The following is a 13,410-nucleotide window of genomic DNA, read 5'->3' as shown; positions in this document are numbered from 1 at the left end:
ACTGTTATCTGTTCTACAGCGTGTGCCTATGTATGTATGTGTACTGTTATCTGTTCTACAGCATGTGCGTATGTATGTATGTGTACTGTTATCTGTTCTACAGCGTGTGCCTATGTATGTATGTGTACTGTTATCTGTTCTACAGCGTGTGCCTATGTATGTGTACTGTTATCTGTTGTACAGCGTGTGCCTATGTATGTGTGTGTACTGTTATCTGTTCTACAGCGTGTGCCTATGTATGTGTACTGTTATCTGTTCTACAGTGTGTGCCTATGTATGTATGTGTACTGTTATCTGTTCTACAGCGTGTGCCTATGTATGTATGTGTACTGTTATCTGTTCTACAGAGTGTGCCTATGTATGTATGTGTACTGTTATCTGTTCTACAGCGTGTGCCTATGTATGTATGTATGTGTGTGTACTGTTATCTGTTCTACAGCGTGTGCCTATGTATGTATGTATGTGCACTGTTATCTGTTCTACAGCGTGTGCCTATGTAAGTATGTGTACTGTTATCTGTTCTACAGCGTGTGCCTATGTATGTATGTGTACTGTTATCTGTTCTACAGCGTGTGCCTATGTATGTATGTGTACTGTTATCTGTTCTACAGCGTGTGCCTATGTATGTATGTGCACTGTTATCTGTTCTACAGTGTGTGCCTATGTATGTATGTATGTGTACTGTTATCTGTTCTACAGCGTGTGCCTATGTATGTATGTGTACTGTTATCTGTTCTACAGCGTGTGCCTATGTATGTATGTGTACTGTTATCTGTTCTACAGCGTGTGCCTATGTATGTATGTGTACTGTTATCTGTTCTACAGCGTGTGCCTATGTGTACTGTTATCTGTTCTACAGCGTGTGCCTATGTGTGTATGTGTACTGTTATCTGTTCTACAGCGTGTGCCTATGTATGTATGTGTACTGTTATCTGTTCTACAGCGTGTGCCTATGTATGTATGTGTACTGTTACCTGTTCTACAGAGTGTGCCTATGTATGTATGTGTACTGTTATCTGTTCTACAGCGTGTGCCTATGTATGTATGTGTACTGTTATCTGTTCTACAGCGTGTGCCTATGTATGTGTACTGTTATCTGTTCTACAGCGTGTGCCTATGTATGTGTACTGTTATCTGTTCTACAGCGTGTGCCTATGTATGTATGTGTACTGTTATCTGTTCTACAGCGTGTGCCTATGTATGTATGTGTACTGTTATCTGTTCTACAGCGTGTGCCTATGTATGTGTACTGTTATCTGTTCTACAGCGTGTGCCTATGTATGTGTACTGTTATCTGTTCTACAGCGTGTGCCTATGTATGTATGTGTAGTTATCTGTTCTACAGCGTGTGCCTATGTGTGTATGTGTACTGTTATCTGTTCTACAGCGTGTGCCTGTGTATTTATGTGTACTGTTATCTGTTCTACAGCGTGTGCCTATGTATGTATGTGTACTGTTATCTGTTCTACAGCGTGTGCCTATGTATGTGTACTGTTATCTGTTCTACAGCGTGTGCCTATGTATGTATGTGTACTGTTATCTGTTCTACAGCATGTGCCTATGTATGTATGTGTACTGTTATCTGTTCTACAGCGTGTGCCTATGTGTGTATGTGTACTGTTATATGTTCTACAGCGTGTGCCTATGTGTGTATGTGAACTGTTATATGTTCTACAGCGTGTGCCTATGTATGTATGTGTACTGTTATCTGTTCTACAGCGTGTGCCTATGTATGTATGTGTACTGTTATCTGTTCTACAGCATGTGCCTATGTATGTATGTGTACTGTTATCTGTTCTACAGTGTGTGCCTATGTGTGTATGTGAACTGTTATATGTTCTACAGCGTGTGCCTATGTATGTATGTGTACTGTTATATGTTCTACAGCGTGTGCCTATGTGTGTATGTGAACTGTTATATGTTCTACAGCGTGTGCCTATGTATGTATGTGTACTGTTATCTGTTCTACAGTGTGTGCCTTTGTATGTATGTGTACTGTTATCTGTTCTACAGCGTGTGCCTATGTATGTATGTGTACTGTTATCTGTTCTACAGCGTGTGCCTATGTATGTATGTGTACTGTTATATGTTCTACAGCGTGTGCCTATGTGTGTATGTGAACTGTTATATGTTCTACAGCATGTGCCTTTTTATGTATGTATGTATGTATGTATGTATGTATGTGTACTGTTATCTGGTCTACAACGTGTAACCAAGAGGGTGGTGGGTTTGATATTAGGCAGTAGGCAAACAGTGAAGAGACTTAAATGATAGTTGCCGTTAATCCATTTGATCTGTGGGTTATGTTTGCGTAGCCATGTAATACCCAACATGACAGGAAATAAAGGTGACAGAACAGTATCCCAGATGACAATCTCCTGATGCCGAGTTCCAATACGAAGAACCATTGGGTATGATTCTTGGGTAACTGGACCTAAAGTGTCTAAAGTACTGCCATCCACCATATGAAGCAGTGAAGGTAGATTATTCTGTCGAATAGGAATGCATAATTTGGAGGCTAGGTTGACATCCAAAAAACAGCTGCTGGCACCAGAATCTATGATAGCAGAAAGTTCAATGACGTTCTCATCCAGCTCCAGGAAAACAGAAATGACAAAGTGAGAAGAGGAATTGTAAATGGGCAAATTAAGACAGGTAGCCTAGGCTGCTAACATGCCCGTTACTAGTCTAATGGGACAGTTTTTTAAAACATGACCAGGCTTGGCACAGAATAGACAAAGATGGAGATTCTGTCTTCTGGCTCTTTCTACTGCAGATAGAGGTCCATGAACCAGCCCAATCTGCATAGGTTCTGGAGTTTCAGCAGCAGGTGACATTACAGGAATTGGGGGAGGATAGTAGTCTGATCATCTAGGCAATAGTAGCATGACATTCTGTCTCTCCTGCCTCCTTTCACGAAAGTGGCGATCGAATTGAGTCACTGCTACAATTAATTCTTCTAGGGTAGCAGGAACTCCAATCTGGGCTAGTTCCTCTTTACGTTGGTCAGAAAGACTGATGCAAAACTGATCAATGAGAGCCACATCGTCAAATGCGGTGTCAGAGGGCACCTCCCTTAACTCAGTAATGTAGTCCTCCACTGGTCTCCGTCCCTGTTGCAAAGATCGTAAGGTGCCACGAGCAGTAGCAGAGCATAGAGGAATATCATAGCGGACATTCATAGCAGTGATAAATGATTCCTAGGTATTGAGAGCTCGATGGTCACTGTGCAAGAGTTTATGTGCCCATGTTTGAGGAGGGCCCATGAGTAACCAAATTGCAGTACGCACCTTAATATAAATGGTGGCATAGGCACGGGGTTTCAAAGAATATAACAATTCACAGGAAGTGATGAAAGCTCAGTATGTCTTGCAATCCCCAGAAAATGTTTAGGGTAAAGCAATTGCTGGTTCACTCGTCAGTGTAATGCTCATGAGATATTTCCCTATCAGACCAAACTTGGCCAGTAGTCTTCTTATCCCGGCGTCAAGTGGAAGGATAAGGGAATATCCCAGAACAAAGTGAGTTTAAGAAATGAGGTAACCAATACTCACGGTAGAAAGGGTAGTCCTTCACGACAATAAGATTAAGGCAGAGAATGGTCAGAGACTGGCAGCAACAGAAAGGCAATCCAACAAAATAGCAGTACAGGGGTAAACTAATAGAATGGTCAGGAACAGGCAGAGGTCAGCAACAAAGGGTAATCCATCAGTTTAGCAGTTCCGGGGTAAACCAATAGAAAGGTCAGACAGGCAGAGTTCAGTAATGATAGGCAGTTTAGCAATTCAAGGGTTAAAAAGGCAGGGTGGTCAGACAGGCAGAATTCAGCAACTATAAGGCAATCCAGCAATACAATTAATAAAGCACCTAGGAGCACACACAGTAACACCTATACTTGGGCAAAGATGAGAGCAACTGAGGTACTTACATAGTTGCAGAATTCACGCCAAGGAGAGCACAGGTGAGATCCGGACCGGAATCAGGAAAGACAGGACGTGCAGCGATGATATCATCGCTGTGCACCTGAAGCAACCGCCATGTCCATGGCAATGGCCATAACGGATGAGAGAGGTGGCCTGAACCCGAGGAGCGGCGTGACGTAGCCCCTTACTCAAGGATTCCCTCCAGGAACCAGAGTCTGTTTCAAAGGATGAGTAGCATGGAATTTAAAGACCAAAGATGGAGCATGCACATCAAGGGCAGGGACCCAGGATCGATCCACCACAAAGTAACCCTTCTAGTGAACGAGGTATTGGAGCTGCCTACGTTTAATTCTGGAGTCCAGGATCCTAGCAACCTCATACTCCGGTTCCCCTTGAATCATGAGTGGAGAAGAAGAACGTCTGAGTCGAGTATATTTACTCGTTATGTAGGGTTTGAGCAGGGAGATGTGAATGTGCAAGGTCTTAGGCAAGGTCACTCTGTAGGCAACAGGAGAAAGTCTTTTGAGGACTTTTTAAGGACCAATGTACAGAGGTCATAATTTGGAACAAGGTTGAAGCCAGCCCTGGCAGGAGAGGAGGAAGGGCGAATAAAGCCTTTAGCTTGGTTTTCTTGGATATATTCCTCCATGGCTTTGGAGAGTGGATAAGTCCTCCCTTTAGGAAGTGGAGCTCCAGGAAAAAAGGTAAATTTTGCAGTTGTAAGGACGGTCAGGTGGCAGCACATCAGCTGCTTTCTTTTCAAAAATATCTGTAAATTCTGCATATACTGAGGGAAAATTATAAGCGGTCTGAAGGCTGGCTATAGCGACGTGATGCAGTGGAGTAACTTTTGCCAGGCAGGAGTGAAAACAGGATTTACCCCAGGAGGCCAACTGTCCCTCAGTCCAGTCGAACTGAATATTGTGTTTTACGTAGCCAAGGAAGACCAAGGATAACCGGTTGTGCCGGAGAATGAATGACAGTGAACTGCAATTGTTCGGTATGTAGGACTCCCACAGTCATGGTTAAGGGTATTAAACCTGATCCAAGTGGATTGCCATCCAGAGTAGTTATTTAAGACATTGTTTTTTCTGAAGAGGCGGCAACCCTGCGTGAATCATGAAACGGTGATCCAGAAAATGTCCAGCTGCTCCTGAATCAATAAAGACTTGAGCATGGACAGAATTCTGAAGAAAGGTAAGGGTAACAGTTACCAGGATCCAAGAAGAGTGAGGGGATTTAGTAGTGGCCACGCTTAGAGATACCCCACTGTTATCCTCTAAGCGTTGGCTTTTCCCAGCAGTATATCACAATTCTTGAGTTGGTGTGAATTAGAACCACAATAGAAACACAGTCTCAATCTCCTTCTTCTCTGTCTTTCAGATTCAGAGGCCTTAAGGGAAGAGAGATCCATGGCTTCCTCTTCAGAGGTAAATGGAGGTGCTGAAGGGCTAGAGGATAGTCTAGAGACTGGACGAGTAGGAGGATGAGAGGGAAGGATTCTGCATGTTCTCTCTCTCTCTCTCAGCTTATCTCTCCTGAAAGTGAGAATCCAAACTGATACAAAGGCCACTTTGAGAGCACTGCCATCTCAACTGGTCTCATGTGCCAAGGTGCGAAATTCAATGGCATATTGTGCCACAGATCTATTGCTCTGGCGGAGATCCAAAAGAGAGTACTCTGCAGCAGAAGTGCAGCCTAAGGTGCCAAATACAGAAGATAATGCAGAAATTAAGGCATCAGCATCGTTCAGGAGTTGAGCACTCTGTTCCAAAAGGGGAGTGACCAAGGCTAGGGCCTTGACTTTCAATAAAGAAATGATAAAAGTGACCTTTGACTGATGAGTCTGGAAGGTGTGAGGATCATTGCGGAAGTGTAGCACTGGTTGAGAAAACCCCTACAGTCGGTAGTACCATGATACTTGTCAGGCAACGGTATCCGGGGTATACTTCCAGAACAAAGGGGGGAAGTTGCAGCACTAGCAGCAGGGGCTGGCTGTGTAATAACAGGAGCAGTGTTTTTCTCTACAACCAGTTAGGAGAGCATAGCTAATATAGCCTCTAGTTTAGAAGCCACATTCTATAAGTGTATGGCGTGGGTTCCTAGGGTCTGTCCCTGAAGAGACTGCTCTTGCTACCTCATTTGGGTCCATGGCCCAAGTATAATGTAATGCTCATGGGATATTTCCCTATCCGACCAAACTTGCCCAGTAGTCTTCTTATCCCGGCGTTAAGTGGAAGGATAAGGAAATATCCCAGAACAAAGTGAGTTTAAGAAATTAGGTAAGCAGTCCTCATGGTAGACAGGGTAGTTCTTCACGGCAATAAGGTTAAGGCAGAGAATGGTCAGAGACTGGCTGAGTTTGGCAACAGCAGAATAGCAGTACAGGGGTAAACTAATAGAATGGTCAGGAACAGGCAGAGGTCAGCAACAAAGGTAATCCAGCAGTTTATCCAAACTGTTGCCAACACCTAAGTGTGCCTGATGAAACAGCCAGTCTGGCTGAGAAACGCGTTGCAACTGTTATTAAAACATTTGTTGTTATTCTTATGGTTTGGATATATTGTATACATCCTCACTTTTAATAAATTACTTTTTAACTACGCTTTGGAAGCCTGAGCTTTTCTTGTTCCCTGGATCCAACATCCTGTCGCAGGATCAGTGTAGCTGGGTCACTGTTAATTCCCCAGCCTGCATCAATTAGCACATGGGTGCTGCTCATTTTGTGAGTATTATACTATCTACCTGACCTGTGATTACAACCATTCCCACAGAGTTGCACTAGGAGGCGCCCTCTCTCTTTGTGATTTTCTTCACAGATTACAATCCAGCAGTTTAGCAGTTCAGGGGTAAACCAATAGTAAGGTCAGACAGGCAGAGTTCAGTAATGATGAGGCAATCCAGCAATTCAAGGGTTAAACAAGCAGAGTGGTCAGACAGGCAGAGTTCAGCAATGATAAGGCAATCCAGCAATTCAAGGGTTAAACAGGCAGAGTGGTCAGACAGGCAGAGTTCAGTAATGATGATGCAATCCAGCAATTCAAGGGTTAAACAGGCAGAGTGGTCAGACAGAGTTCAGCAATAAGGCAATCCAGCAATTCAAGGGTTAAACAGGCAGAGTGGTAAGACAGACAGAGTTCAGTAACGATAAGACAATTCAGCAATACAAGTAATAAAGCACCTAGGAGCACACACAGTAAAATCTATACTTGGGCAAAGATGAGAGCAACTGAGGTACTTACATAGATGCAGGTTTCGTGACAAGGAGAGCACAGGTGAGATCCAGACCGGCATCAGGAAAGACAGGACGTGCGGCGATGCCGGAACCCGAGGAGCGGCCTTACAGTAATAACCTCCTACCTAGTAGGTGGGGCTGTGGAAGGAGCAGCAGTAGTGCATTGTACCTGAATTCCCACTTGCTGTAACAGTGATTCAAAACTGGCTTGTAAGTCCTGAAGAGTTTGCGCTATAACCACCAACTGTTGGGAAAGGGACGCTACAGTGTCGGCTGCTCTTGCGGGTTCCATGATAGGCTGAGTTATTATGTCAGGGAGCAGGGCTACCCTGTGTGCAGGAGGAGAAACCCTATGGCAAGAAGCACACAAATCCAAAGCAAGGTACAGACAAGGAAGATCCAAAAAAGGCATATTTAGGATAATATAAATCGGTCCAGGCAGCAAGTATCATAAACGGGAGTCAGGCCAGGGGTCAAAACCAGGAAATCCAATATCAGAGGAAAGGGAATAGGAACAGAGAAAATACAACGCTTAGTTATGCAGATAAACTGGCAAAATAACTCAGCAACAAGCCAGGGCTCAGACTGGAATTTAAACCTAACAGTGCCCAAGAACGCCCCTGTATCCAAGACAGTGACAGCATCAGATACCTAGAACCCAATGAGAAGGCAGAGAGAGGCGTGTCACAAAAATTCCCAAAGCCAATGGAAAGCACCTGTGACGTCAACCGCGCACACGCTAAGGCGCATGAGCCCGCACAAACATGCGACGGTGCCCTCTGCCTTACCCACTGGTGAAAAGGTAAGGAGGCATCCCTGGTCCCATGACAAGTACAGCCCATAACTTTCAACTTATAATATGAGCGATGTTTAGCACGATCACAGGGTGCACTAAAGGAATGGCGCTAAACTTTCTCTGGCAATTTAGTTTTAACATGTACTTGTATCATGAATTTGCACGCTAATTTTAGCATGGGACAGCAATATTGATAACGCACCCGGCGCTCCACTTGTATTCTGAGCCATAGTAAAATTAAGGTATTTGATTAGAAAAACAAATCGTTTTATTTTTATACTAGAATGTTCCTTTACTATACAATGCTGTAAACGTGCAAGAAAAGAATTCCGTGCTTCTGTACAAAGCTTTGCTACTGGTAACAGAAATAAAACTGTGTGACAGATGTTTGTGTACTTATGCCACCAATTACCCAACCACTTGTCTTTCAGGTTAATCATTTTATTGAAATTAGTTTTCGCTGCATATATATCCATAGATCTTTCCATATCCAATTAGATAACGTTTTGTTATGTTCTGCCATGCAAAGAAACAAGCGGGTTCATTCTGTTGCGGATATTGGATTAAATGTTATTGCTAGACTTAAAAGTTTTGCTTAAAGGGACGTGAATATCAGAACAACATTTTCATGACTCCTGTAATCTAAAGGAAAACATAATAATAATTTATCTCTATCACATTTATTTTTTAATTCTTTATTGCAGAATATACCTAGGAAGGCTAAGGAGCGTGCACGTGTAGATCACTATAGGCAGCAGTTAGAAATGTTATACATATAGGCCTCCATTTATTAACCCCTGGATAGACACAGGCAGACATCTCTGCCCCTGTCCGTCTGGCATTTATCATTGCAATGCTTGTGCAATGCTGCCCCCTGCTTGCATGCGGGCAATCGCGAGCGAGCAGGTAATGTCAGTCACCCCAGTTGTAGAAGTCCAGGGGGAATGAGAAAGTGCACTTTATAGTTATAGTAACTATGGGCTGCAAGTCTACAGCCAAAGGCGCTTCACAGCTGCATTGTAAATAATGCCAATAGTGCTCAAAACATGTGCACACTCCTTAGCCTGCCTATATATGTCTATTGTAATCCATAGGAAGACTATGCGACCACATGGGGTTTTCAAATCATAGCTCATTCTAATTCATTTAAAGAAAAGTGTTATTCCTTGGATTTCCAACAACACTCAGCATTCTGCCCTGTGTGAATTAGGCCGTGGCTTCCAATCAATTAGAAATCACAGAGACACAGTAAACACCTTGAAATGACAAAACGTCTGTTGTGTTGCTTAGCTTATAAAGAGACTAACATCCTTTTTAATAGCCAAAGTCGTCCCACAATTTGCCTTATTTGGAGGAGCCAATCTGGGCTTTAGTCTACAGACAACAAGGCTGGACTGGTCATAGTTTTATTATCAAAAGCCCTGTTTTGCCAGTTAGGGAAATATATGTAGCAGAGTTAGCCTTGAGGAGTCAGCAGGGTGCATTACAAGTTTTGAGAATAGAAAATTCACAAATGTTTATAGCTAAAACACATGAAAAGGGGAGAAAATAAATAAGGAAAGTATATTCATTACCCATAACTAAAATAAAAACAAGATGTACCATCCCTTTAAGTAGCTTTATATGATGGGACCTATCATCTCCGAATGAAGCTTGTGGGCCCGTGTTTCTGGCGAATCTTCAGACTCACCAGAAACAGCAGTTATGAAGCAGCGGTCTAAAGACCGCTGCTCCATAACCCTGTCCGCCTGCTCTGAGCAGGTGGACAGGAATCGCCGCAAGTCAACCCGATCGAGTACGATCAGGTTGATTGATGCCCCCCCTGCTGGCAGCCTATTGGCCGCGAGTCTGCAGGGGGGTGGCGTTGCACCAGCAGCTCTTGTGAGCTGCTGGTGCAATGCTGAATACGGAGAGCGTATTGCTCTCCGCATTCAGCGAGGTCTGGCGGACCTGATCCGCACTGTCAGATGCAATGTACTTCCATTAACAAAATGTGCACAGTCTTTGTATATTTACGCTATGAGTCACCAGCTCCAACTATGCATGAATTCCCAGAATATAGGTATATGCATTTGTGATTGGCTGATGGCTGTCACATGATACAGGAGGGAGTGGAAATACACATAAGTTTGAGATTTTTCAGAATAAAAACTACTACTCAATTGAAGTTCAGACTAAGGGGCCGATTCGCCCGACATCGATAAATGGCGACAGCATACACTGTCAGCATTTAACATGGCACAAGCATTTCATGTAAAACGCTTGTGCAATGCTGCCCCCTGCACATTCGCGGCCAATCGTCTGCTAGCAGGGGGTATCAATCATCATGATTGCTGTCCGTCACCTCAGAGGTGGCAGACGAGTTAAGGAGCAGCGGTCTTAAAACCTGAAGGCTCACACGGAATCCGCTGCATTCTCAGCTTCATAAATGGGCCCCTAAGTGCTATTGCATTGTCTTGTTATCATGCGTTTGTTGTTTATGCAAATCTACTGTATTTACAGCTCCTATAATATTAGCCCAATGGTTCAGATGCTGTTAGGTAATGAGTTTATGTATTTGTCCTTAATTGTGATAAACACAATCATTAGCCTATTAATAATGTCTTAATATAAACATGGGGTGGGGAACTCATCCATCAGCTCAGAAGTAAACATCTCTTATTACATAGACCTGATCTGGAATATATCATGATAATAATAATTACCTTTACTCATTTCATGTGAAAACGTTAATTTGTTATTCAAGGCAGAATATCCAAGCGAGTTGATGGCTACAACCGTAACTGTAAGGATGTCGCTTGATAAAGTAAATGTGTATTTTGTGATGTTTCCAATGTATATTGACCATCTCGCATTCTCAGAAATCTGATATTGAATTTCATACCCTCCAACACTGCACAGCGACTGCTCCCTCTGTAATGGCTGCAACACACAGAATATTAACACGTTTATAGATTTAAGTTGCTTAACACTGTGGTAACAATATAATATAAATGTAACTTGGTAATGTGTGTCCTTGTTAGATATTTTACTGAGAAAGTCAAATAAATGTAATCATCTACAAACACATTTTAGAATATTGTATATATTGTTGTACAGATATATTTGCCTGTACAATGATGGAAACTGTGTCTTCAAATTCTCCCTCTCTGTACCTTACTTATAACAGAGCCAAGATCCATAGTTGACTAAATGGTAGTAATCAGCTTATTCGCTGTCAGTCAATGTAAGTGCTTAAAAAACACAAAAATGTGATTGAGAAATGACACACACAAATGTGAAAGAAAGGTAGTGTAGCATGGTTCTCAGACAACGTGGAAAAGCAGGAATAAAATAAAATATGCATAGGTGAGAAAAACCCAAAAGGGTAATGACTATGGCCCCTACTTATCAAGCTGTCAACTTACCTGCATTTGACGACACCAATACGCTCACCTAAGTTCACCTAACATCACTGCCGCGGACCTGAATACGTTCTCCAAAGTTGAGGCGATGAGCAGCGGACTGTTGTTAACTAACAGTCATCGATCTTGCTGCTCTTCGGCTTTTTTCAGCTTTATTGGTACCCTGTCATTAAGCACCTACACTATACTATACTGTTTACCCCCTATACCGCTGCTCCCGGAGCCCACCGCAACTCTAAAAAATGTATTAACCCCTAAACCGCCGCTCACGGACCCCGCCGCAACTAAATAAATTGTTTAACCCCTAAACCACTGCTCCTGGAACCCACCGCAACGCTAAAAAATGTATTAACCCCTAAACCGCCGCTCACAGACCCCATTGCCACCTACATTATATTTATTAACCCCTAATCTCCCCCCTACACCGCCGCCACTATATTAAATGTATTAACCCCTAAACCTAAGTCTAACACTAACCCTAACACCCACTAACTTAAATATAATTAAACTAAATCGAAATAAATTATTCCTATTTAAAACTAAATACTTACCTAGAAAATAAACCCTAAGCTAGCTATAATATAACTAATAGTTACATTGTAGCTATCTTAGGATTTATTTTTATTTTACAGGCAACTTTGTATTTATTTTATCTAGGTACAATAGTTATTAAATAGTTATTAACTATTTAATAACTTCCTAGTTAAAAAAAAATACAAAAGTACCTGTAAAATAAAACCTAACCTAAGTTAAAATTACACCTAACACTACACTATAATTAAATTAATTACCTACATTAACTACAATTAACTACAATTAAATAAAATTATCTAAAGTACAAAAAAAACCCACTAAATTACAGAAAATAAAATAATTACAAGTTTTTTAAACTAATTACACCTATCTAATTCCCCTAATAAAATAAAAAAGCCCCCCAAAATAATAAAATGCCCTACCCTATACAAAATTATGAATATCCCTTAAAAGGGCTTTTTGCGGGGCATCCCTACTCTAAAACCAACCCAATCCACCCTTAATAAAACCTAACACTAACCCCTTGAAGATCACCCTACCTTGAGAAGTTTTCACCCAACTGGGCCGAAGTCCTCCACGAAGCCGGATTGAACTTCAATCCTATTGGTTGATTGCATCAGCCAATAGGATTTTTCCTACCTTAATTCTGATTGGCTGATAGAATTCTATCAGCCAATTGGAATTCAAGGGACGCCATCTTGTATGACGTCATTTAAAGGAACCGTCATTCAGTCGTCGGATGTCATTGGAAGAGGATGCTCCATGTCGGATGTCTTGAAGATGGAGCCGCTCCGCGCCGGATGGATGAAGATAGAAGATGCCGTCTGGATGAAGACTTTTGCCCATCTGGAGGACCTCTTCTGGCCGGCTTGGATGAAGACTTCTGCCCGTCTGGAGGACCACTTCGCCCGGCTTTGTGGAGGACTTCGGCCCGTTTGGGTGAAGACTTCTCAAGGTAGGGTGATCTTCAAGGGGTTAGTGTTAGGTTTTATTAAGGGGGGGTTGGGTGGGTTTTAGAGTAGGGTTGGGTGTGTGGGTGATGGGTTTTAATGTTGGTGGGGGGTATTGTACTTTTTTTACAGGTAAAAGAGCTGATTACTTTGGGGCAATGCCCCGCTAAAGGCCCTTTTAAGGGCTATTCGTAATTTAGTATAGGATAGGGCTTTTTATTATTTTGTGGGGGCTTTTTTATTTTATTAGGGGGATTAGATTAGGTGTAATTAGTTTAAAAAAACTTGTAATTATTTTATTATTTTCTGTAATTTAGTGTTTTGTTTTTTTGTACTTTAGATAATTTTATTTAATTTTAGTTAATTGTAGTTAATGTAGGGAATTAATTTAATTATAGTGTAGTGTTAGGTGTAATTGTAACTTAGGTTAGGTTTTATTTTACAGGTACTTTTGTATTTATTTTAACTAGGAAGTTATTAAATAGTTATTAACTATTTAATAACTATTTTACCTAGTTAAAATAAATACAAACTTGCCTGTAAAATAAATATAAACCCTAAGCTAGAT

The 13,410-nt window shown here is 41.9% G+C and overlaps 1 protein-coding gene across 1 annotated transcript in view; it reads right to left on the bottom strand.

Annotated features, from left to right (window-relative positions):
• The window catches only part of LEPR (leptin receptor), a 484,020-nt gene that overhangs the window by 117,376 nt on the left and 353,234 nt on the right, over window positions 1–13,410 (bottom strand). Inside the window, exon 14 of the mRNA XM_053693687.1 lies at window positions 10,660–10,876. Coding sequence (XP_053549662.1) covers window positions 10,660–10,876 — 217 coding nt within the window. The remainder of the gene's footprint in view (window positions 1–10,659; window positions 10,877–13,410) is intronic.

The sequence above is a fragment of the Bombina bombina genome, chromosome 10, assembly GCF_027579735.1.
Source record: "Bombina bombina isolate aBomBom1 chromosome 10, aBomBom1.pri, whole genome shotgun sequence".
NCBI classification, from domain to species: domain Eukaryota; kingdom Metazoa; phylum Chordata; class Amphibia; order Anura; family Bombinatoridae; genus Bombina; species Bombina bombina.
This window is presented reverse-complemented; position numbering and strand designations above follow the sequence as displayed.